This window comes from Heptranchias perlo, chromosome 23 (genome assembly GCF_035084215.1).
Source record: "Heptranchias perlo isolate sHepPer1 chromosome 23, sHepPer1.hap1, whole genome shotgun sequence".
In the NCBI taxonomy this organism is placed as follows: Eukaryota; Metazoa; Chordata; class Chondrichthyes; order Hexanchiformes; family Hexanchidae; genus Heptranchias; species Heptranchias perlo.
The window spans coordinates 4082587-4106467 of NC_090347.1; the positions used below are offsets into that span (position 1 = coordinate 4082587).

The window sequence follows — 23881 nt, forward strand, 5'->3', positions numbered from 1 at the left end:
TGGTGAAGGTTCTCCCACAGTGCTGTTAGGAAGGGAGTTCCAGGATTTTGACCCAGCGATGATGAAGGAACGGTGATATATTTCCAAGTCGGGATGGTGTGTGACTTGGAGGGGAACGTGCAGGTGGTGTTGTTCCCATGTGCCTGCTGCTCTTGTCCTTCTAGGTGGTAGAGGTCGCGGGTTTGGGAGGTGCTGTCAAAGAAGCCTTGGCGAGTTGCTGCAGTGCATCTTGTGGATGGTACACACTGCAGCCATAGTGCGCCGGTGGTGAAGGGAGTGAATGTTTAGGGTGGTGGATGGGGTGCCAATCAAGTGGGCTGCTTTATCTTGGATGGTGTCGAGCTTCTTGAGTGTTGTTGGAGCTGCACTCATCTGAGGAGAAAGAAATAGAGTTAATGTTTCAGGTCGATGAGCCTTGGTCAGAACTGGAAGAAGTTGAAGATTAAACAGTTTTTAAGCAAGTACAGAGCCAGGGAAAGGGGGAAAGGGAAGGTCTGTGATAGGGTGGAGGGCAGGAGTGATTAAATGACAAAAGGGATGATGGTGCAAGGCAAGGAGGGTGGGAATGGGACAGGTTGAGAAACAAAAGATGAGTCTAGAGGAGCTGTAAATGGCAACATCAGAACCGTTACCAGCACTTGCTGTCTGGTAAAAATGGACAAATGTACGGAGTCGCACAACACCAGGTTATAGTCCAACAGTTTTATTTGAAATCACAAGCTTTTGGAACTTTCCTCCTTCGTCAGCTGAGTGTCACCTGACGAAGGAGCAAAGTTCCGAAAGCTTGTGATTTCAAATAAAGCTGTTGGACTATAACCTGGTGTTGTGCGACTCTTTACATTTGTCCACCCCAGTCCATCACCGGCATCTCCACATCATGGTAAAAATGGGAGCAGTGGTCACCGACTCCCTTTTGTTCTTTCCTCTCCTCCTCTTCCCCCTTCCTCCCTTTCCCTGGCTCTGCATTTTCTTTAAAAACTGTTTAATCTTCAACTTCTTCCAGTTCCGGTGAAGGGTCATCGACCTGAAATGTTAACTCTGTTTCTTTCTCCGCAGATATTGCCTGACTCGCTGAGTATCTCTAGTACTTCCTCTTTCTATTTCAGATTTCCAGCATCTGCAGTATTTGGCTTTTGATTTTAGTTGAGATTAGAAACTGGAAACAAACCCAGATCCTACAATTTAATCAAATGTTGAAAGCCTTGCATGTTTTTCATTTAAAATTGGAAGAATTCATGACGTGCCTGTAGGCAGAGTTGCACCATCTCCTGCCTGTTGTTTGCTTTTGGTTTATTGGAACATTGCAGTATTTTTTTGTTGACCCAAAGTTACTCAAACTAGCTTGAACCCATACATCGAACAACACTTGCCCCACTGTTGGTACTGAGGCCAAAGTTGTGTAATGAAAAGTTTTTTTTTTTTGCTTCCCTCATTCCCATATTTGCCCTTCTCTGTTGATTTCTGAAAGTGACTGAAATCAGCCAACTTGGCACGCACCTGGGATTGAACTATGAAAACTTCCAGTTCAACTGCACAGTTTGGTAACTGCTCAGTTACCAAACTGAGCTATCAGAAATGGAATTTTTCCTACAAAATTTAGTGCAATAATGTAAACCAAAGAACTCTGGGACTTGGCGGATGACACAAATCTATTAATGTCACCAACTCCCTGGAAATATCTAAATTACTTTTATTTTGTTCTTCAGCTACCAACTCCCACATTTGGTGCCACATCAGTATAAACCGTCTGGGTTTTTGATTGGGTCCTCCCTGAACCCCACTAGTCTTACTGAGGCTGGTAAATGCAGTACTGCAGCAGGATCGTATCTTGGCGGCCGGGCCATAACGTTGTATCAGATGTCATCACACATGAACATCTCCGTTATGGATGTGATGTCATTACATCACAATTCCACGCGTGCAAACAGCCCAAAACATCAGAGGCAGTTTGCACATCTGTAGAATGCTGGGCGTCCATGGTGCAGCAAGTTTAGAAAGAAAGAAATAAATTGCATTTCACGACCTCAGGACGTCCCAAAACTTCTGAAATGTAGTCCATGTCTTAATTTAGAAAACGCAGCAGCCAATTTGTGCACAGTACTAACAGCACTGTGGGAGAACCTTCACCACACGGACTGCGGCGGTTCAAGAAGGCGGCTCACCACCACCTTCTCAAGGGCAATTAGGGATGGGCAATAAATGCCGGCCTCGCCAGCGACGCCCACATCCCATGAACAAATTTTTTTTTTAAAAACTGTTCCACAAACAGGAATCTGTTTTTTAGGTGTTGGCTGAGGGATAAATATTGGCCAGGTCACTGGGAGAACTCCCCTGCTCTTCTTCGAATAGTGCAGTGGGATCATTTACGTCCACCTGGGAGGGCAGAAGGGTCCTCGGTTTAACGATTCATCTGAAAGACGGCACCGCTGACAGTGCTGCACTCCCTCAGTACTGCCAGCCTAGATAATGTGCTGAAACCTCTGGAATGGGGTTTAAACCCACGAGCTTTTGAGTCAGGCGAGAGTGCTACCCACTGAGCCATGGCTAACACCACGGAAGACCGGTTGCATGTTACAAAGATAAATGTGAGCACTCTGAAGACTTCCTGTGGGCTGTTAATATATTGCTGTAAGATGAGGTGTCCATCCATGAGCTGCCAATCATAGTGTTCCAGCTAATCAAGGGCCCCGTCCTCTTTAAAAAGTTCTCAAAACAGCTGTCAAAGTCACCATCCCAGGCATGGCTTATGCTTTGTGGTATCAGAGGCCTTCTCATAGTCTGACTAGCTGTGTGTCAAAACTTGGCAACTTGAATCGACCAATACCTTAAGTTCTGTGGAACAATCTGGGTCTTCGACATGTTTCTATGTTAAAGGTGCGATATGAATGCAAGTTGTTCTTGTAATACAAGATGTTTGGGATTGCGAATAACGTTCCCCCGATCGATTAATTAGTTAGCACATCAGACCATTGTTCTGTGAGTCAAAATCAAGGTACAACTTGTGGAGACCTTTCCCAGACAACTTGGCTGTTGTGAGCTATTTGCTTTCTGCTGATGTGTTTTGTGCGCATATATGCTGCTTTGCTGCTTCCAGCAGTAGAAAATGTCAGGTTTTTTTTTAAAAATGAATTTTGCCACTGCTTGATTGCAATGTAGAAGCAGCTTTAATCTTCATAGAGGGAGTTTTGCTCTACTCTACAAGGAAGAAGTGTGCCATGCTGGGGAAGGGCCCTGATGCAGCCGATTATACGTGGTGTATGAAAGGAACAGACTTTAGCTGAATAACCCTTTCTCATTTCATGTTTTCTTATGTGAAACAATGTGAGTACTTCTTTTGTCCTAATGTCCAGATATCTTGCGCCATTTATATAAACAGGCACTACTTGGATGCAAGAAATAGTGCCTTTAATTTACAGCAATGGGGATCTGACACCAGTGCTGACTATCCAAAGCTGGCAGCGTGTACCATGGTTGGAGCATAAATATAGTAAAATGTTGCTGGAGAACAGACCATCACCCCGGCTCATTACAACACATCTTCCTTACCATCTGATGCCAAAGTCCTTCGACACATCAAAAGCAAAAGTGAAGTATTATTTTTTCCTTCGTCCTGAGTGTAATGACTTTTATTTTGCTACATTTTGATTTTTCTAAAAAATTCTGTTAACTAACTTTGGTTGTATATTACCCTGAATCAAGTATGTATTTTGCTCCAAATTCCATTACAGCATAAAGCTGGCAGGCTGGAGGGATCACGGTCTTATGATTTGGAAGCTTAAATGAAAACATACACATGCACAGAATGGTGGAATGTTGGGGGAAGCAGCAACGGATGTACATTGTGAGCATTGCTACACCTCACACAGGGATTAGAATTACTTGTGAAAAGCTGGGACATAAGAACATGGCGCAGGAATAGGTCATCCGGCCCCTCGAGCCTGCTCCATCATTCAATAAGATCATGGCTAATCTTCGACCTCAACTCCACTTTCCTGCCCAATCCCCATATCCCTAGATTCCCTTCGAGTCCAAAAATCTATCAATCTCAGTTTTGAATACCCTCAATGACTGAACATCCACAGCCCTCTGGGGTAGAGAATTCCAAAGATTCACGACCCTCTGAGTGAAGAAATTCCTCCTCATCTCAGTCCTAAATGTCCGCCCCCTTATCCTGAGACTATGTCCCCTAGTTCTAGATTCTCCAGCCAGGGGAAACATCCTCTCAGCATCTCCCCTGTCAAGGTGTATTAGAATCTTGCATGTTTCAATTAGATCACCTCTCATTCTTCTAAACTCGAGAGAGTATAGGTCCATTCTACTCAATCTTTGCTCATAGGACAACCATCTCGTTCCAGGAATCAATCTAGGAACCTTCATTGCACCGTCTCTACGGCAAAGTATATCTTTCCTTAGGTACGGAGACCAAAACTACATAGTACTCCAGATGTGGTCTTACCAAAGCCCTGTACAACTGCGGCAAGATTTCTTTGCTCTTGTACTCCAACCCCCTTGTAATATAGGCCAAGGTACCTTCCTAATTGCTTTCTGTACCTGCATGTTAACTAACTTTCTGTATTTCGTGTACGAGAACTCCTAAATCCCTCGGAACACCAACATTTAATAGTTTCTCACCATCTAAAAAACATTCCTTTTTCTATTTTTCCTACCAAAGTGAATAACTTCATATTTCCCCACTTTTTAAAGTTTGTTCATGGGATGTAGGCATCGCTGGCGAGGCCGGCATTTATTGCCCATCCCTAATTGCCCTTGAGAAGGTGGTGGTGAGCCGCCTTCTTGAACCGCTGCAGTCCGTGTGGTGAAGGTTCTCCCACAGTGCTGTTAGGAAGGGAGTTCCAGGATTTTGACCCAGCGATGATGAAGGAACGGCGATATATTTCCAAGTCGGGATGGTGTGTGACTTGGAGGGGAACGTGCAGGTGGTGTTGTTCCCATGTGCCTGCTGCCCTGGTCCTTCTAGGTGGTAGAGGTCGCGGGTTTGGGAGGTGCTGTCGAAGAAGCCTTGGCGAGTTGCTGCAGAGCATCCTGTGGATGGTACACACTGCAGCCACGGTGCGCCGGTGGTGAAGGGAGTGAATGTTTAGGATGGTGGATGGGGTGCCAATCAAGCGGGCAGCTTTGTCCTGGATGGTGTCGAGCTTCTTGAGTGTTGTTGGAGCTGCACTCATCCAGGCAAGTGGAGAGTATTCCATCACACTCCTGACTTGTGCCTTGTAGATGGTGGAAAGGCTTTGGGGAGTCAGGAGGTGAGACACTCGCTGCAGAATACCCAGCCCCTGACCTGCTCTTGCAGCCTCAGTATTTATGTGGCTGGTCTAGTTAAATTTCTGGTCAATGGTGACCCCCAACATGCTGATGGTGGAGGATTCGGCAATGGTAATGCCGTTGAATGTCAAGGGGAGGTGGTTAGATTCTCTCTTGTTGGAGATGGTCATTGCCTAGCATTTGTCCGGCGCGAATGTTACTTGCCACTTATGAGCTTAAGCCTGGATGTTGTCCAGGTCTTGCTGCATGTGGGCACAGACTGCTTCGTGCAAATGGAACTGCACATCAGTGAACATCCCCATTTCTGACCTTATGATAGAGGGAGCGTCATTGATGAAGCAGCTGAAGATGGTTGGGCCCAGGACACTGCCCTGAGGAACTCCTGCAGCAATGTCCTGGGGCTGAGATGATTGGCCTCCAACAACCACTACCATCTTCCTTTGTGCTCGGTATGACTCCAGCCACTGGAGAGTTTTCCCCCTGATTCCCATTGACTTCAATTTTACTAGGGCTTCTTGGTGCCACACTCGGTCAAATGCTGCCTTGATGTCAAGGGCAGTCACTCTCACCTCACCTCTGGAATTCAGCTCTTTTGTCCATGTTTGGACCAAGGCTGTAATGAGGTCAAGAGCCGAGTGGTCCTGGCAGAACCCAAACTGAGCATCGGTGAGCAGGTTATTGGTGAGTAAGTGATGCTTGATAGCACTGTCGACGACACCTTCCATCACTTTGCTGATGATTGAGAGTAGATTGATGGGGCGGTAATTGGCCGGATTGGATTTGTCCTGCATTTTGTGGACAGGACATACCTGGGCAATTTTCCACATTGTTGGGTGGATGCCAGTGTTGTAGCTGTACTGGAACAGCTTGGCTAGAGGCACAGCTAGTTCTGGAGCACAAGTCTTCAGCACTTCAGCCGGGATGTTGTCGGGGCCCATAGCCTTTGCTGTATCCAGTGCACTCAGCCGTTTCTTGATATCAAGTGGAGTGAATCGAATTGGCTGAAGACTGGCTTCCATGATGGTGGGGATATCGGGAGGAGGCCGAGATGGATCATCCACTCGGCACTTCTGGCTGAAGATGGTTGCAAAAGCTTCAGCCTTGTCTTTTGCACTCACGTGCTGGACTCCACCATCATTGAGGATGGGGATGTTTGCAGAGCCTCCTCCTCCCGTTAGTTGTTTAATTGTCCACCACCATTCACGACTGGATGTGGCAGGACTGCAGCACTTTGATCTGATCCGTTGGTTGTGAAATCACTTAGCTTTGCTTATAGCATGTTGCTTCGGGTACAGTAGCATAGTGGTTATGGAGGAGTCATGAGTTCAAATCCCGCCATGGCCGCTTGGGAATTTAAATTCAATTAATTAAATAAAATCTGAAATTTAAAGAAAAAGTAGTATCAGTAATGGTGGCCATGAAACTACTGGATTGTCGTAAAAACCCATCTGGTTCACTAATGTCCTTTGGGGAAGGAAACATGCCGTCCTTACCCGGTCCGGCCTATATGTGACTCCAGACCCACAGCAATGTGGTTGATTCTTAATTGCTCTCTGAAATGGCCTAGCAAGCCACTCGGTTGTACAATCTCGCTGCAAAAAGTCATAATAAGAATAAAACCGGACGGACCACCCGGCATCGGACCACTAGGCACCGGACACGACAACGGCAAACCAAGCCCAGTCGTCCCTGCAAAGTCCTCCTCACTAACGTCTGGGGACTTGTGCCAAAATTGGGAGAGCTGTCCCACAGACGAGTCAAGCAACAGCCTGACATAGCCATGCTCACAGAATCATACCTTTCAGCCAACGTCCCAGACTCTTCCATCACCATCCCTGGGTATGTCCTGTCCCACCGGCAGGACAGACCCACCAGAGGTGGCGGTACAGTGATATACAGTCAGGAGGGAGTGGCCCTGGGAGTCCTCAACATTGACTCTGGACCCCATGAAATCGCATGGCATCAGGTCAAACATGGGCAAGGAAACCTCCTGCTGATTACCACCTACCGTCCTCCCTCAGCTGATGAATCAGTCCTCCTCCATGTTGAGCACCACTTGGAGGAAGCACTGAGGGCAGCAAGGGCACAATGTATTCTGGATGGGGGACTTCAATGTCCATCACCAAGAGTGGCTTGGTAGCACCACTACTGACCGAGCTGACTGAGTCCTGAAGGACATAGCTGTCAGACTGGGCGAACCAACATGAGGGAAAAACCTACTTGACCTCGTCCTCACCAATCTTCCTGTCCCAGATGCATCTGTGCATGACAGTCCTTGTGGAGACGAAGCCCCGACTTCACACTGAGGACACCATCCAACGTGTTGTGTGGCAACACCACTGTGCTAAATGGGATAGATTCAGAACAGATCTAGCAGCTCAGAACTGGGCATCCTTAAGGCACTGTGGGCCATCAGCAGCAGAATTGTATTCCAGCACAATGTGTAACCTCATGGCCCGGCATATTCCTCACTCTATCATTACCAACAAGCCAGGGGATCAACCCTGGTTCAATGAGGAGTGTAGAAGAGCATGCCAGGAGCAGCACCAGGCCCCCCTAAAAATGAGGTGCCAACCTAGTGAAACTACAACTCAGGACTACATGCATGCTAAACAGCGGAAGCAACATGCTATCGACAGAGCTAAGCGATTCCACAACCAACGGATCAGATCAAAGCTCTGCAGTCCTGCCACATCCAGTCGTGAATGGTGGTGGACAATTAAACAACTAACATTATTCTCCATCTGCCACCTTCATGCCCATTCACTTAACCTGTCTATATCGCTTTGCATCCTCACAGCTTACTTTCCCACCTAGCTTTGTGTCATCAGTGAACTTGGATACATTACACTCAGTCCCGTCATCTACGTCATTAATATAGATTGTAAGTAGCTGAGGCCCAAGCACTGATCCTTGCGGCACCCCACTAGTTACAGCCTGCCAACCTGAAAATGACCCTTTTATTCCTACTCTCTGTTTTCTGTCTGTTAATTAATCCCATGAGCCCTAATCTTGTGTAACAACCTCTTGTGTGGCACCTTATCGAATGCCTTTTGAAAATCCAAATATACTAAATCCACTGGTTCCCCTTTATTGACCCTGCTGGTTACTCCCTCAAAAAACTCCAATAGATTTGTCAAACACGATTTCCCTTTCATTAAGCCATGTTGACTCTGCCTAATCATATTATGATTTTCTAAGTGCCTTGTTACTATGTCCTTAATAATAGATTCTGCCATTTCCATATTCCCCATTATATAATTTCTCCTGTTTCTGCCTCTAAGGGATCCACGTTTACTTTAGGAATATAGGAAGATAGGAACAGGAGTAGGCCATTCAGCCCCTCGAGCCTGCTCCGCCATTTGATAAGATCATGGCTGATCTGTGATCTAACTCCATATACCCGCCTTTGGCCCATATCCCTTAATACCTTTGGTTGCCGATCTACTCTCTTCCTTTTTATAAACTTGTCGAAGCTCTTACAATCTGTTTTTATATTTCTTGCTGATTTACTCTCATATTCAATTTTCTCCCTCTGTCAATTTCTTGGTCATCCTTTGCTGATTTCTAAAACCCTCCCAATCCTCAGGTTTACTACATTATTTTGGCAAAATTGTAAGCCGCCTCTTAGTCTAATATTATTCTTAACTTCTCTAGTTAGCCACAGTTGGATCACTTTTCCTGTGGAGTTTTTATTCCTCAAGGGTATATACATTCATTGGGAATGATGAATTATTTATTTAAATGTTTGATGTTGTTTATCTACCATCATATCTTTTGATCTAATTTCCCAATCTACCTTAGCCAACTCGCCCCTCATACCTACATAATTGGCCTTGTTTAAGTTTAAGACCCTAGTATCGGACTTAACTACATCACTCTCAAACTCAATATGAAATTCTATCATACTATAATCAGTCTTCACCAGAGGTTCCTTTACTACAAGATTATTAATTATTCTTGTCTCATTACACATTACTAGATCTAAAACAGACTGTTCCCTAGTTGGTTCCTTAACATATTCTAAAAAAAACTGTGTCTGATGCATTCCATGAACTCATCCTCCAAACTACTTTTGCCAATTTGGTTTGCCCAGTCTATGAAGATTAGAGACCCCCATGATTATTGCATTATCCTTGTTACAGGCTCCTCTAATTTCCTGATTAATACTCTATCCAACACTATAACTACTGTCAGGGGGCCTATAGACTACTCCCACCAGTGTTTTCTGCCCCTTGTTATTTCTTAGCTCCACCCAGATTGATTCTACATCCTGATTTTCTGAGCGAAGATCCTTTATTATCAGGGCTACCCCCCTCCCCTTTTCCATTTTGCCTATCCTTCCTAACAGTCAAGTACCCTGGAATATTTAGTTCCCAACCTTGGTCACCCTGCAACCATGTCTCAATAATGGCTACTCAACCAAACCCATTTATTTCTATTTGTGTTATTAATTCATCTATCTTGTTACGAATGCTTTGTGCATTCAGATACAGCGCCTTTAATTTTAACTTGTTACTTTTTTTGCCTGATGTGACCTGAGCTACTAATGCCCTGTTACCTTTGTTAAACTCTCTCTCCCTTCCTGACACACTCTGCTTGTTTTTACCCAAATCACTACTCTGCTCTACAGCCTTGACTTTTCTTTTCAGACTGATAAAATTACCCTTAGCTGAACCCACCCTCCCCTCTTATTAGTTTAAAGCCCTGTCTACCGCCCTAGTTATTCGATTTGCCAGGACACTGTCCCAGCCTGGTTTAAGTGGAGCCCATCCCAACGGAACAGCTCCCTCTTTCCCCAGTACTGGTCCCAGTGCCCCATGAATTGAAACCCCTGCTTCCCACACCACCCTTTCAGCCACCATTTAACCATCTAATCTGTTTGTCCCCATGCCAATTTGCGGAAAAAGGCATGTTGAACATATTGAGGCCTTATGAGGAACTAGTGAACATTCCACAGCTCTGGAGGCACATTGAAAGGAAAATGTTTCATAGAAATTTAGACCTGGTATAAACGAGGATTGTAAATGCAAAGAGTTGTTAAAAGAACCAGTTTTCTGACAGCGAGCATAAGTATAGTGACTATTGCTGGGTATATAGGAGAAGGATCAGGAGACACTGTAGGTACTATTGACCTCAGTCGATCTACCAGAACAAAGTTGGCTTTCTGAGCATTATGGAGAAACAGTGCTGAGAAGGTCCTGGTTCACCAGGGAGATCATGTCTCCTCCACAACCACCATGACTCTGAAAATTGCACTCTGCTCAACTTTTATGACCTCTGAGGCACTTGAAAGGAACATCTCCAGAATGTGCTGCTTGCCATGTACCATTCCATTCAGGGATTAACTGAAGCCCTGTATTGCTACACACACTTCAGCAAGAACTTGCAGCAGTGCAGTCAGGGAACTGGGACTGTGAAGGTTTCATTGTCTTGTTCTTCCAGTTAGCTCTGCCGTTGTACATTTTATTTTTGGACATAGTTAAAATCATAGAACTCCTATTTGTGCCCTTTTTTTGCGATGTACTGTATGGTTTGTTTGGCTTTTGGACAACGAGCACTTACAATCTGCACAATGAATGGACGATGAGCTGCAAAATAAAGTAACAGTGAATTGATAGTCAAGTGCTGGAGCGCTAGCAGTGGCTGTGTTTTGCTGCTACATTAATTCCTTGTGTCTCATAAACTTGGTTGCGGATGTGCTGTACCATAAGTTATCCCCAAGTTAAAGTGGCGTTACTGGATGGCTGCACTGCCTCCTGTGAAACTGCAAGGATACAGAAGGGGAACCAACCCTGAAGGATCTGTATCAGTGCCAGGAGTCTCTGGCACTGCAGACACTGAGAGCTCAGTGTTATGATGTGACATCCACTGTTAGTTGTGTAGGGCTTTTGTGATGGCTCAGAATTGTCACTGACATGAGTGCCAACTAATTGCATCTGTACTACAATTATGCTAGTAGTGAAGGGCATCTAATCGTGATATTCAATGATCTGAGTAAGTTTCGCAATTCCCCCATCATGGTTGCTATAAACTGCTTTCCAATACATTAAAGCCGGTATAAGTGCATCTTGGAGTCTTGATCCCAAAGGCTCCATAGCAGCATACTCAGTGTGCCTATGGCCTGCTCAACTGAGGTGTCTACTGCAGATACCACTAGTATTGCCACATACTGAATGGTATATTGCAATGCATTGCCTTATAACATCATCACATGGGAAATAAGAGTACATAGGAATGTGAAACTCGTCCAAACCACCCAGCCACCTTCCAGTATCATGCAAGGGGCAAGTGACTCCACAATATAGGCTTGCTGCTGTTACAGTTTCCATTTCAAAGCTGACCCATTAATGGTTAGGGTTAGACCTCTGCCCTGTGCCAACTGGCCCCTCATCACTCACCTTTCACCAATGCATCACTCTGTATCACGTGTGTGTGTGTGTGTGTGTGTCCCTTTGGGTACTGCATTGCCATCATAGGCACTTGCATGCTTCCGTATGTGGACATGCGCATGTAACCTATTGTCCAACTCCTGATTGATGTGCATCGTTCTGGTATTCCCTCCATGGGGAACATTTAAAACAAATCTTTGTTCTCAGGGTGTGGGCAACCTGCCAAAGCTGCATTTTTCTGCCCATCCTTGGTTGCCTGGAAAGTTGGTGGTGGGCCTTCTGAACCACTGCTGTCCCTGTGGTGTGATGCTTCCACAACGATGTTAGATTATTCCAGGTTTGCGACCAGTAACGGCGATTATATGTCCCAAGTCAGGATGGTGCGTGACTTGGAGCGGAATCTGGAGCTGATGGTGTTTCCATGACATTGCTGATTTTGGCGGTAGAGGCTTTGGGACTGGGAGGTGCTATAAAAATACGCTTAACAAGTTCCTGCCAGGCATCCCATGGATAGTGCATACTGTAGTCATAGAGGCATGGATATTGACTTAATTGACACCCCTGCCACTGAAGCAAATTTCTTTATCCTGGATGGTGTTGAGTTTCTTGAGTGTTGTTGCAGCTGCACCCATCTAAATGAGTAGTGCTCTTGATTTCAGCCTTGTAGATGGTGGCAAGGCATTGAGGGGTTAGGATGTCAGGCACTCACTGTAGAGTACTCAGCCTCTGCCCTTCTCATAACCACAGTGTCGATGTGGCGGATCCAATTAAGCTGCTGATTAATGGTGACCACCCCCCCCCCCCCCCCCACCCAAGAATGCTGAGTTGGGGAACTCAGCAATGGTGGTGCTGCTGAAGGTCAAGGGGAGGTGGTTGGGCCATTTCTTGTTGGAGATGGTCATTGCCTGGTACTTGTGTGGTGTAAATCTTACTTGTCAGCCAAAGGCTGGCATGGGCTGCTTTATTACTGGAGAAGTTATGAATGAAGCTGAACACTGTAGAATCATCTGCAAACAACCCACTCCTGATCTTATGCCAGAGGGAAGGTCACTGATGAAGCAGTTGTAGGTGGTTGGGCTGAGGAACTCTGGCAGCAATGTCAGAGGGCTACTCTGGCCTTTTGACGACCACAATTGTTTTCCCGTATGTCAGGTATAATTCCAGTTACTAGATGGTTTTCCCACTGACCTCAGTTTTGCTGGGTCTCCTCGGTGAAATACTTGATTGAAAGCTGCCTTGATATTGAGAGCAACTACTCTCTCCTCTGGAGCTCAGAATTCCAGAGGGGAGAGTAGCTGCTCTCAATGAGTGAGTAGAAATCACTTGATGACAGTATCGGTGACTTCTCCCATCACTTTGCTAATAATTGGGAGGAGGTTGACTGAGTTAGATTTGACCTGCTTTTCGTGGATATGGGATCCCTGGGAGGTTTTCCACATTGTCGGGTAGATGCCAATGTCATACCTGCGCTGGAATGGCTTGGCTAGGGAGGCAGCTAGTTCTGGGGATCAAGTCTTCAATACTACAGCCAGGATATTGTCAGCAGTCAGTTAGATAGATTCCTGATTAACAATGGAGTCAAGGGTTATAGTAGGTCGACGGGAAAGTAGGGTTGAGGTCACAATCAGATCAGCCACGATCTTACCAAATGGCAGAGCAGGCTCGAGGGGCCGAATGGCCTACTCTTGCTCTTAATTCGTATGTTCGTAGCAGTCGTGACTTTCGCAGTGTATTCCAACTACTACTTAATGTCACATGGAGTGAGCCAAATCGGCATCTCTGATGATGGGGACCTCAGGAGGAGGCTGCGTGTGATTATCCATCATCCTTTCTTCATAGAATCATAGAATCATAGAAGTTTACAACATGGAAACAGGCCCTTCGGCCCAACATGTCCATGTCGCCCAGTTTATACCACTAAGTTAGTCCCAATTGCCTGCACTTGGCCCATATCCCTCTATACCCATCTTACCCATGCAACTGTCATAGAGCAAGAGCCCCTTCTGTTGGAGGGGGTGGGTCTTCCACCTACTATGTGTTGTCATTCCTATTATGTGAGAGTTTTACCTTTTTAAATGAAAAAGCAATGGGGTCTGAGAGACTGCGATTTGATCTAGTTGCTTCCTGCAGTTGTCCTCCCATCACGTCATGGATAATGTAATTTGCGTAACTTTGCTATTTTTACTTTTAATGCCTTGCCATATTCTTGTTCAGCGTTTTCTACTTGTATATTTTAGAAATGTAGCTTTTCTTATGCTTGTGTGTTCTGTACGGGTGCTTTACAGCAACATCTTACTTTTGAGCTCCTCTTTAAATTATGCGCGTTCTTCTGGAGCCATCTGCTAGCCACACTCGCTTGAATGAGAGCTCCTCTTCTCCCTTCCACCCCTCAATACACAGACTAGCACAACTTTCGCCAGTAGAAAGAAGATACATTTTCAGAGTTGGCTGAGTACAACTCTCTCCACCACAAATACGTAACGAAAACATTTACAGCACCTATGCTAATTGGAATGAATTCTGTTTAGCTTATGCCATGAATTGGGGAAATACCGGGTAGTCTGGGAATTGTTTATACCCGAAACCCATGTTGCTCCTATCTTATTGATGAATGCCAAGAAGCTCGTCGTTGAGGGAATGTGGGTAATGCCGCATTTATTGTCGATCCCTAGTTGCCCGGAGAAGGTGGTGGTGCAGCTTCCAGCAATTATTTTTACAACTAAGTGGCTTGCTAAGCTATTTCAGAAGGCATTAAGAGTCAACCACAAAGTGTAGGACTGGAGTCATGTGAGCCAAACCAGATAGGAGTAGCAGATTCCCTTCTCTGAAGGACATTAGTGAACCAATTGGGTTTTTGTGACAATTGGCAGCTCTCATGCTCACTTTTCTTTTCTGGTGCCAGCTCACAAATTATCAGATCTATTGAATCAACTTCACAACTTGGAATTGAACAAATGGCCTCTGGGCTGCTAGTCTGGTACCATAATCATGACACTACCACACCCGTTTCAGTGCAAAGAAAGACAGACTTGCATTTATACAGCACCTTTCGCAACCTCAGGACGCCCCAAAGCGCTTTACTGCCAATGAAATATAGTCACTGTTGTAATGTAGGAAACGTGGCAGCCAATTTGCGCACAGCAAGATCCCACAAACAGCAATTTGATAATGACCAGGTAATCTGTTTGTGATGTTGGTTGAGGGATAAATATTGGCCAGGACAATGAGAGGCGATCTTATTGAAACATATAAGATTGTGAAGGGGCTTGATCGGGTGGATGCGGTAAGGATGTTCCCAAGGATGGGTGAAACTAGAACTAGGGGACATAATCTTAGAATAAGGGGCTGCTCTTTCAAAACTGAGATGAGGAGAAACTTCTTCACTCAGAGGGTAGTAGGTCTGTGGAATTTGCTGCCCCAGGAAGCTGTGGAAGCTACATCATTAAATAAATTTAAAACAGAAATAGACAGTTTCCTAGAAGTAAAGGGAATTAGGGGTTACGGGGAGCGGGCAGGAAATTGGACATGAATTTAGATTTGAGGTTAGGATCAGATCAGCCATGATCTTATTGAATGGTGGAGCAGGCTCGAGGGGCCGATTGGCCTACTCCTGCTCCTATTTCTTATGTTCTTATGACACCGGGGATAACTCCCCCGCTCTTCTTTGAAATAGCGGCCGTGGGATCTTTTACGTCCACCTGAGGGGGCAACAGGGCCTCGGTTTAACATCTCATTCAAAAGATGAAAGTAACCTTCTTAAACCATCATTCAATCAAAATATTTAAACTATGTAAATTCTTAAATTGAATATATTAAAGTGATTGTGTTTTTCTGTATTGTTATCTATTTGTATTTTACTTTTTGCATTATTTTGCAGGTTATTTATGTGGCCCGAAATCCAAAGGATGTGCTTGTTTCTTTCTTTCACTATCACAATATGGCCACGTTCTTAGAGAATCCAGGCACCTTTGAGGAGTTCTTTCATAGGTTCCTGGAAGGAAAAGGTGATTCTCCCTACCCATTAGTTCATTGATTATTTCAGTCATATTCGACTTGGGAGAAGGACATAAATTCCCCATTTTTCTTTTAGTTGAGATGCTTACTCAACAGATTTGGTGGCTTGTCATAATTTCTGTTAAGCCCGGTCACATTTTAGCAGCTAACAACAGAGTACAAAATGAATATCTATAAATAGAAGATGTGCTATTTTCCTATAATGTGCAATGAAACAAACTTTAGTTCAAACAGCATGTTTCAGTTGCAGCAGTCCTGCCTCCCAGCTCTGCCTTTATTATGTTTAATCTACAATTGATGCAAGGATAAAAGTACATACTAAAGTATGTGTCCCTCCACTAAAATCATCTTTAAATGCACCAGTTTATGAAAAGTGCTCTGACTTTTGAGCATGGAATCTTAAGACTCTTGTCTGATAAATCATTGTTGCACAGCAGGCTGGAGCGCCTCAAGACTGCATTAACAAAAATGAGAGAACTTTCTTGTACAACTAAAGCTCCAGATAATTTTCCAATTACATTCTGATTACCATTTGAGACACTTTCAATGTTGCCTTGTGATTGCAATGAAAGAACTTCTTTCACACTGGATGAATGATGTCCTTATTTCTTTGGGGGAAGGGTGGTTTTGGGAAAAAGTTCTCGAGTTTGTTCTCCTCCTGTAGCGTGGTCTTCAATTTAACTTCTTAAGTGCTTTGACAATGGTTTGGCATTTTTGGTTTATTTCGCAAGTGATTCCTGAGAACAGCAATATTCTTTTGTATGTGTCTGACTACATTTGTTAAATAATCTATTTTTTTTCACCTCAAATAGTAATGTTTGGCTGCTGGTTTGATCATGTTAAGAGTTGGTGGCCTCTAAAGGACCAGGATAACTTTTTGTTTCTAACTTATGAAGAGACATTGCAGGTATGTGAACATTTTGTTTTGTTTCCTTTTAGTGCCTCCACTGCTACAGCTTTGCCATTCCCGTTAGCTGGGAGAGGAGGAAAGTCTGCCCTTTACCTGTCCAACATCAGTTTTAATAGAGTGGGAGTGTTTCTTAGTTCTAAGCATTGAGTGCTCTGCACCACAAACCGGATGACTGAGGGTATCTGAATCCAAATGACTGTTAGAATTGGGGTTCCAATTCAAGCCTTTTGCTGGAAGTCCAATTCTATTACTACAGCTGGTTCACTAGATCTCTGAATTGCACAGCATCATTGTAACAAGACGAGTGAGTTTTCGCTCTTCTGTCACTTCATTTACTCTTTAATGCTGTAATATGACCCAAGACAACCTACATTTTATTTAATATGTAACATGCTTGGCTCCCAATAACTACTATAGGTGAAGTTGTGTAAACCCCCTCTTACCAATGGTTCACATTAAATTGTAGCATTAGAACATTTCTTTAAATTGGGCTTTGTAATGGACAACAAACATTCATTGTTAAAACAGAGCACTGACGTATATACGGAAGGATAAATGACTGCAGTGGAGATAAATTAGTTTTGTAATATATTTTCAATATTGTCATATCGCTTTAATATTACAAATTAAGGTGCTGCCCAGACCTTGAAAGCTGCTATCAGTTACATGATGGGAAGATGAGACATAAGGACTTACTGGCACAATGTGTAATGATCGAGTCTCCAGTCAGTCAGATAAACTCTTGATTTTTGACTAGTTTGTCCTTACAGCCCAGAGAGATTTGACCAGTTTAGATTAGAGATTTTGATAAATGGAAGCAGATAATCCACAATCTTGTGTTTTAGTTTCAATGATTATAGCTTTCTTCTGAATAGCCTCTGCGAATCCTTTTTGATGTCAGCTGAATAGCAGAGATGACAATTATTGCGTGTTGTCCCAAATTAAACCCACTGATATGGAGGACAATGAGTCAAATTCTGTTTGATAACCCTCCCGTGAAGCCCCTTGGGTTGTTTTGTTACCTTAAAGGTGTTATATCAATGCAAGTTGGTGTTGTTGAGTGTGCACTTTAACACATTAGGCTCGAAGTTGAGCTGAGTAGCGGCCGTTGTTTCAGCGCTACGCAGCCTCCCGAGGTGCTAAGATGATGCCTTGGCTGAGCACGCACATTTCCAGCGTGGCGTGCGCTGGACGCCATCTTTGTATCGGTATTAGCGCATGAACAAATACCGAATGCCGGCAGCATGTAAAGTAAGGAGAAATGGATACAATCAGCATGTAACGCTGATTTAAAGTGATAAGTCCCAAACTGGTGTCCAACGCTCAACTCAACGCACAGTCTTAACCGTGACCATCTGAACATGTCTGGGAGTGCCTGGAGGATCCCCCACCAGTGCTATTTAAAGGGACCATGCAGGATTCACAGGTTAGTGGCTGGATTATTGCTTCTGGCTGCTGATGCATTTCTAACTGCTTTTGACCAGTCCCCGTGTCCTAGATTTGAATACTAGGACACGGGGACATAGAAACATAGAAAATAGGAGCAGGAGTAGGCCATTTGGCTCTTCGAGCCTGCTCCGCCATTCAATATGATCATGGCTGATCCTCTATCTCAATACCATGTTCCCACTCCCTCCCCATACCCCTTGAAGCCGTCTGTGTCTAGAAATCTATCTATCCTCTCCTTAAATATATTCAGTGACTTGGCCTCCACAGCCTTCTGTGGTGGAGAATTCCACAGGTTCACCACCCTCTGAGTGAAGAAATTTCTCCTCATCTCAGTCATAAATGTCCTACCCCGTATCCTGAGACTGTGACCTCTCGTTCTGGACCCCCCAGCCAGGGGAAACATCCTCCCTGCATCCAGTCTGTCTAGCCCTGTCAGAATTTTATACGTTTCAATGAGATCCCCTCTCATTCTTCTAAACTCGAGTGAATACAGGCCGAGTCGACCCAATCTCTCCTCATACGACTATCCTGCCAGCCCAGGAATCAGTCTGGTGAACCATCGCTGCACTCCCTCTGTGGCAAAAATATTCTTTCTTAGGTAAGGAGACCAAAACTGCACACAATACTCCGGGTGTGGTCTCACCAAGGCCCTGTATAACTGCAGTAAGACATCCTTGCTCCTGTACTCAAATCCTCTTGCAATGAAGACCAACATAGCATTTGCCTTCCTAACTGCTTGCTGCACCTGCATGTTTGCTTTCAGTGACTGGTGTACAAGGACACTCAGGTCCCTTTGAACATCAACATTTCCCAATCTATCACCATTTAAATAATACTCTGCCTTTCTGTTTTTCCTTCCGAAGTGGATAACTTCACATTTATCCACATTATACTGCATCTGCCATGTATTTGCCCACTCACTCAACTTTGTCTAAACCGCCTTGAAGCCTCTTTGCATCCTCCTCACAACTCACGATCCCACCTAGTTTTGTGTTGTCAGCAAACTTGGAAATATTACATTTGGTTCCCTCATCCAAATCATTGATATATATTGTGAATAGCTGGGGCCCAAGCACTGATCCCTGTGGTACCCCACTAGTCACCGCCTGCCACCCCGAAAAAGACCCATTTATTCCTACTCTCTGTTTCCTGTCTGTTAACCAATTTTCAATCCATGCCAGTATATTACCCCCAATCCCATGTGCTTTAATTTTGCACACTAACCTCTTATGTGGGACTTTATCAAAGGCCTTCTGAAAATCCAAATAAACCACATCCACTGGTTCTCCCTTATCTATTCTACCAGTTACATCCTCAAAAAACTCCAGTCCGTTTGTCAAACATGATTTCCCTTTCATAAATCCATGTTGACTTTGTCTAATCCCATTGATATTTTCTAAGTGTCCCGTTATCACATCCTTTATAATAGAATCTAGCATTTTCCCCACTACTGAGGTTAGGCTAACCGGTCTGTAGTTCCCTGTTTTCTCTCTCCCTCCTTTTTTAAATAGTGGGGTTACATTTGCCACCCTCCAATCTGCAGGAACTGTTCCATAATCTATAGAATTTTGGAAGATGACAACTAATGCATCCACTATTTCCATGGCGACCTCTTTTATTACTCTGGGATACAGATTATCAGGTCCTGGGGATTTATCAGCTTTCAGTCCCATTAATTTCTCCAGCATTATTTTTTTACTAATACTAATTTCCTTTAATTCCTCCTTCTCTCTAGTCCCTTGGTTCCCTAGCATTTCTGGGAAGTTATTTGTGTCCTCTTCCATGAAGACAGAACCAAAGTATTTGTTTAATTGCTCGGCCATTTCTTTTTTTTTTATTCGTTCATGGGATGTGGGCGTTGCTGGCAGGCTGGAGGGATCACGGTCTTATGATTTGGAAGCTTAAATGAAAACATACACATGCACAGAATGGTGGAATGTTGGGGGAAGCAGCAACGGATGTACATTGTGAGCATTGCTACACCTCACACAGGGATTAGAATTACTTGTGAAAAGCTGGGACATAAGAACATGGCGCAGGAATAGGTCATCCGGCCCCTCGAGCCTGCTCCATCATTCAATAAGATCATGGCTAATCTTCGACCTCAACTCCACTTTCCTGCCCAATCCCCATATCCCTAGATTCCCTTAGAGTCCAAAAATCTATCGGTCTCTGTTTTGAACATACTCAATGACTGAACATCCACAGCCCTCTGGGGTAGAGAATTCCAAAGATTCACGACCCTCTGAGTGAAGAAATTCCTCCTCATCTCAGTCCTAAATGTCCGCACCCTTATCCTGAGACTATGCTCCCTGGTTCTAGATTTTCCAGCCAAGGGAAACATCCTCTCAGCATCTCCCCTGTCAAGGTGTATTAGAATCTTATGTTTCAATTAGATCACCTCTCATTCTTCTGAACTCGAGAGAGTATAGGTCCATTCTACTCAATCTTTCCACATAGGACAACCGTCTCGTTCCAGGAATCAATCTAGGAACCTTCATTGCACCGTCTCTACAGCAAAGTACATCCTTCCTTAGGAAAGGAGACCAAAACTACATAGTACTCCAGGTGCGGTCTCACCAAAGCCCTGTACAACTGCGGCAAGACTTCCTTACTCTTGTACTCCAACCCCCTTGCAATAAACGCCAACGTACCATTTGCCTTCCCAATTGCTTGCTGTACCTGCATGCTAGCTAACTCTCTTTATTTCGTGTACGAGGACTCCCAAATCCCTCGAACACCAACATTCAATAGTTTCTCACCATTTGAAAAAATTCAGTTTTTCTATTTTTCCTATCATTAATAACCTCATATTTCCCCACTTTTTAAAAATTCGTTCATGGGATGTGGGCGTCGCTGGCGAGGCCCACATTTATTGGCCATCCCTAATTGCCCTTGAGAAGGTGGTGGTGAGCCGCCTTCTTGAACCGCTGCAGTCCGTGTGGTGAAGGTTCTCCCACAGTGCTGTTAAGAAGGGAGTTCCAGGATTTTGACCCAGCGACGATGAAGGAACGGCCAATACATTTCCAAGTCGGGATGGTGTGTGACTTGGAGGGGAACGTGCAGGTGGTGTTGTTCCCATGTGCCTGCTGCCCTTTTCCTTCCAGCTGGTAGAGGTCGCAGGTTTGGGAGGTGCTGTTGAAGAAGTCTTGGCGAGTTGCTGCAGTGCATCCTGTGGATGGTACACACTGCAGCCACAGTGCGCCGGTGGTGAAGGGAGTGAATGTTTAGGGTGGTGGATGGGGTGCCAATCAAGCGGGCTGCTTTGTCCTGGATGGTGTCGAGCTTCTTGAGTGTTGTTGGAGCTGCACTCATCCAGGCAAGCGGAGAGTATTCCATCACACTTCTGACTTGTGCCTTGTAGATGGTGGAAAGGCTTTGGGGAGTCAGGAGGTGAGTCACTCGCCGCAGAATACCCAGCCTCTGACCTGCTCTTGTAGCCTCAGTATTTATACTTCAGCACTACAGCCGGGATGTTGTCGGGGCCCATAGCCTTTGCTGTATCCAGTGAACTCAGCCGTTGATATCACGTGGAGTGAATCGAATTGGCTGAAGACTGGCTTCTGTGATGGTGGGGATATCGGGAGGAGGCCGAGATGGGTCATCCACTCGGCACTTCTGGCTGAAGATAGTTGCAAACGTTTCAGTGCTTGTCTTTTGCACTCACGTGCTGGACTCCGCCATCATTGAGGATGGGAATGTTCACAAAGCCTCCTCCTCCCGTTAGTTGTTTAATTGTCCACCACCATTCATGACGGGATGTGGCAGGACTGCAGCACTTTGATCTGATCCGTTGGTTGTGGAATCGCTTGGCTTTGTCCAAAGCATGTTGCTTCCGCTATCAGGTACGGTAGTGTAGTGGTTATGGCTGAGTCATGAGTTCAAATCCCGCCACGGCAGCTGGGGAATTTAAATTCAATTAATTAAATAAAATCAGAAATTAAAAAAAACTAGTATCAGTAATGGTAACCATGAAACTACCGGATTGTCGTAAAAACCCATCTGGTTCACTAATGTCCTTTAGGGAAGGAAACCTGCCGTCCTTACCCGGTCTGGCCTATATGGCCTCCAGACCCACAGCAATGTGGTTGATTCTTAATCGCCCTCTGAAATGGCCCAGCAAGCCACTCAGTTGTACAATTTCGCTACTAAAAGTCATAATAAGAATAAAACTGGACGGACCACCCAGCATCGGACCGCTAGGCACCGGACACGACAAAGGCAAACCAAGCCCAGTCGACCCTGCAAAGTCCTCCTCACTAACGTCTGGGGACTTGTGCCAAAATTGGGAGAGCTGTCCCACAGACTAGTCAAGCAACAGCCTGACATAGCCATACTCACAGAATCATACCTTTCAGCCAACGTCCCAGACTCTTCCATCACCATCCCTGGGTATGTCCTGTTCCACCGCCACGACAGACCCACCATAGGTGGCGGTACAGTGATATACAGTCAGGAGGGAGTGGCCCTGGGAGTCCTCAACATTGACTCTGGACCCCATGAAATCTCATGGCATCAGGTCAAATATGGGCAAGGAAACCTCCTGCTGATTACCACCTTCTGCCCTCCCTCAGCTGATGAATCAGTCCTCCTCCATGTTGAGCACCACTTGGAGGAAGCACTGAGGGTATCAAGGGCACAAAATGTACTCTGGGTGGGGGACTTCAATGTCCATCACCAAGAGTGGCTCGGTAGCATCATAACTGGCCAAATCATTAATATAAATAACAAATAACAGCGGACCCAGCACCGATCCCTGAGGCACACCGCTGGTCACAGGCCTCCAGTTTGAAAAACAACCCTCTACAACCACCCTCTGTCTTCTGTTGTCAATCCAATTTTGTATCCAATTGGCTACCTCACCTTGGATCCCGTGAGATTTAACCTTATGTAACAACCTACCATGCGGTACCTTGTCAAAGGCTTTGCTAAAGTCCATGTAGACCACGTCTACTGCACAGCCCTCATCTATCTTCTTGGTTACCCCTTCAAAAAACTCAATCAAATTCGTGAGACATGATTTTCCTCTCACAAAACCATGCTGACTGTTCCTAATTAGTCCCTGCCTCTCCAAATGCCTGTAGATCCTGTCCCTCAGAATACCCTCTAACAACTTACCCACTACAGATGTCAGGCTCACCGGTCTGTAGTTCCCAGGCTTTTCCCTGCCGCCCTTCTTAAACAAAGGCACAACATTTGCTACCCTCCAATCTTCAGGCACCTCACCTGTAGCGGTGGATGATTCAAATATCTCTGCTGGGTGACCCGTAATTTCCTCCTTAACCTCCCATAACGTCCTGGGATACATTTCATCAGGTCCCGGAGATTTATCCACCTTGATGCGCGTTAAGACTTCCAGCACCTCCCTCTCTGTAATATGTACACTCCTCAAGACATCACTATTTATTTCCCCAAGTTCCCTAACATCCATGCCTTTCTCAACCGTAAATACCGATGTGAAATATTCATTCAGGATCTCACCAGACTGGGCCTGCGGCAGGTGGTGAGTGAACCAACACGAGGGAAAAACCTACTTGACCTCGTCCTCACCAATCTACCTGTCACAGATGCATCTGTCCATGACAGTATTGGTAGAAGTGACCACCGCACTGTCCTTGTGGAGATCAAGTCCCGTCTTCACACTGAGGACACCATCCACTGTGCTAAATGGGATAAATGTAAGGAGTCGTACAACACCAGGTTATAGTCCAACAGACCCCTAACCCTAACCCTAACCCTAATGCAGCTCCGAAAGCTTGTGATTTCAAATAAAGCTGTTGGACTATAACCTGGTGTTGTACGACTCCTTACATTTGTCCACCCCAGTCCATCA

At 45.0% G+C, this 23881-nt stretch overlaps 1 protein-coding gene across 1 annotated transcript in view; it reads left to right on the forward strand.

The window, feature by feature from the left end:
* The window catches only part of LOC137341012 (sulfotransferase 2B1-like), a 31057-nt gene that overhangs the window by 1835 nt on the left and 5341 nt on the right, over window positions 1–23881 (forward strand). Inside the window, exons 2-4 of the mRNA XM_068003836.1 lie at window positions 3377–3585; window positions 15553–15679; window positions 16502–16596. Of these exons, the coding sequence (XP_067859937.1) occupies window positions 3377–3585; window positions 15553–15679; window positions 16502–16596 (431 nt within the window). The remainder of the gene's footprint in view (window positions 1–3376; window positions 3586–15552; window positions 15680–16501; window positions 16597–23881) is intronic.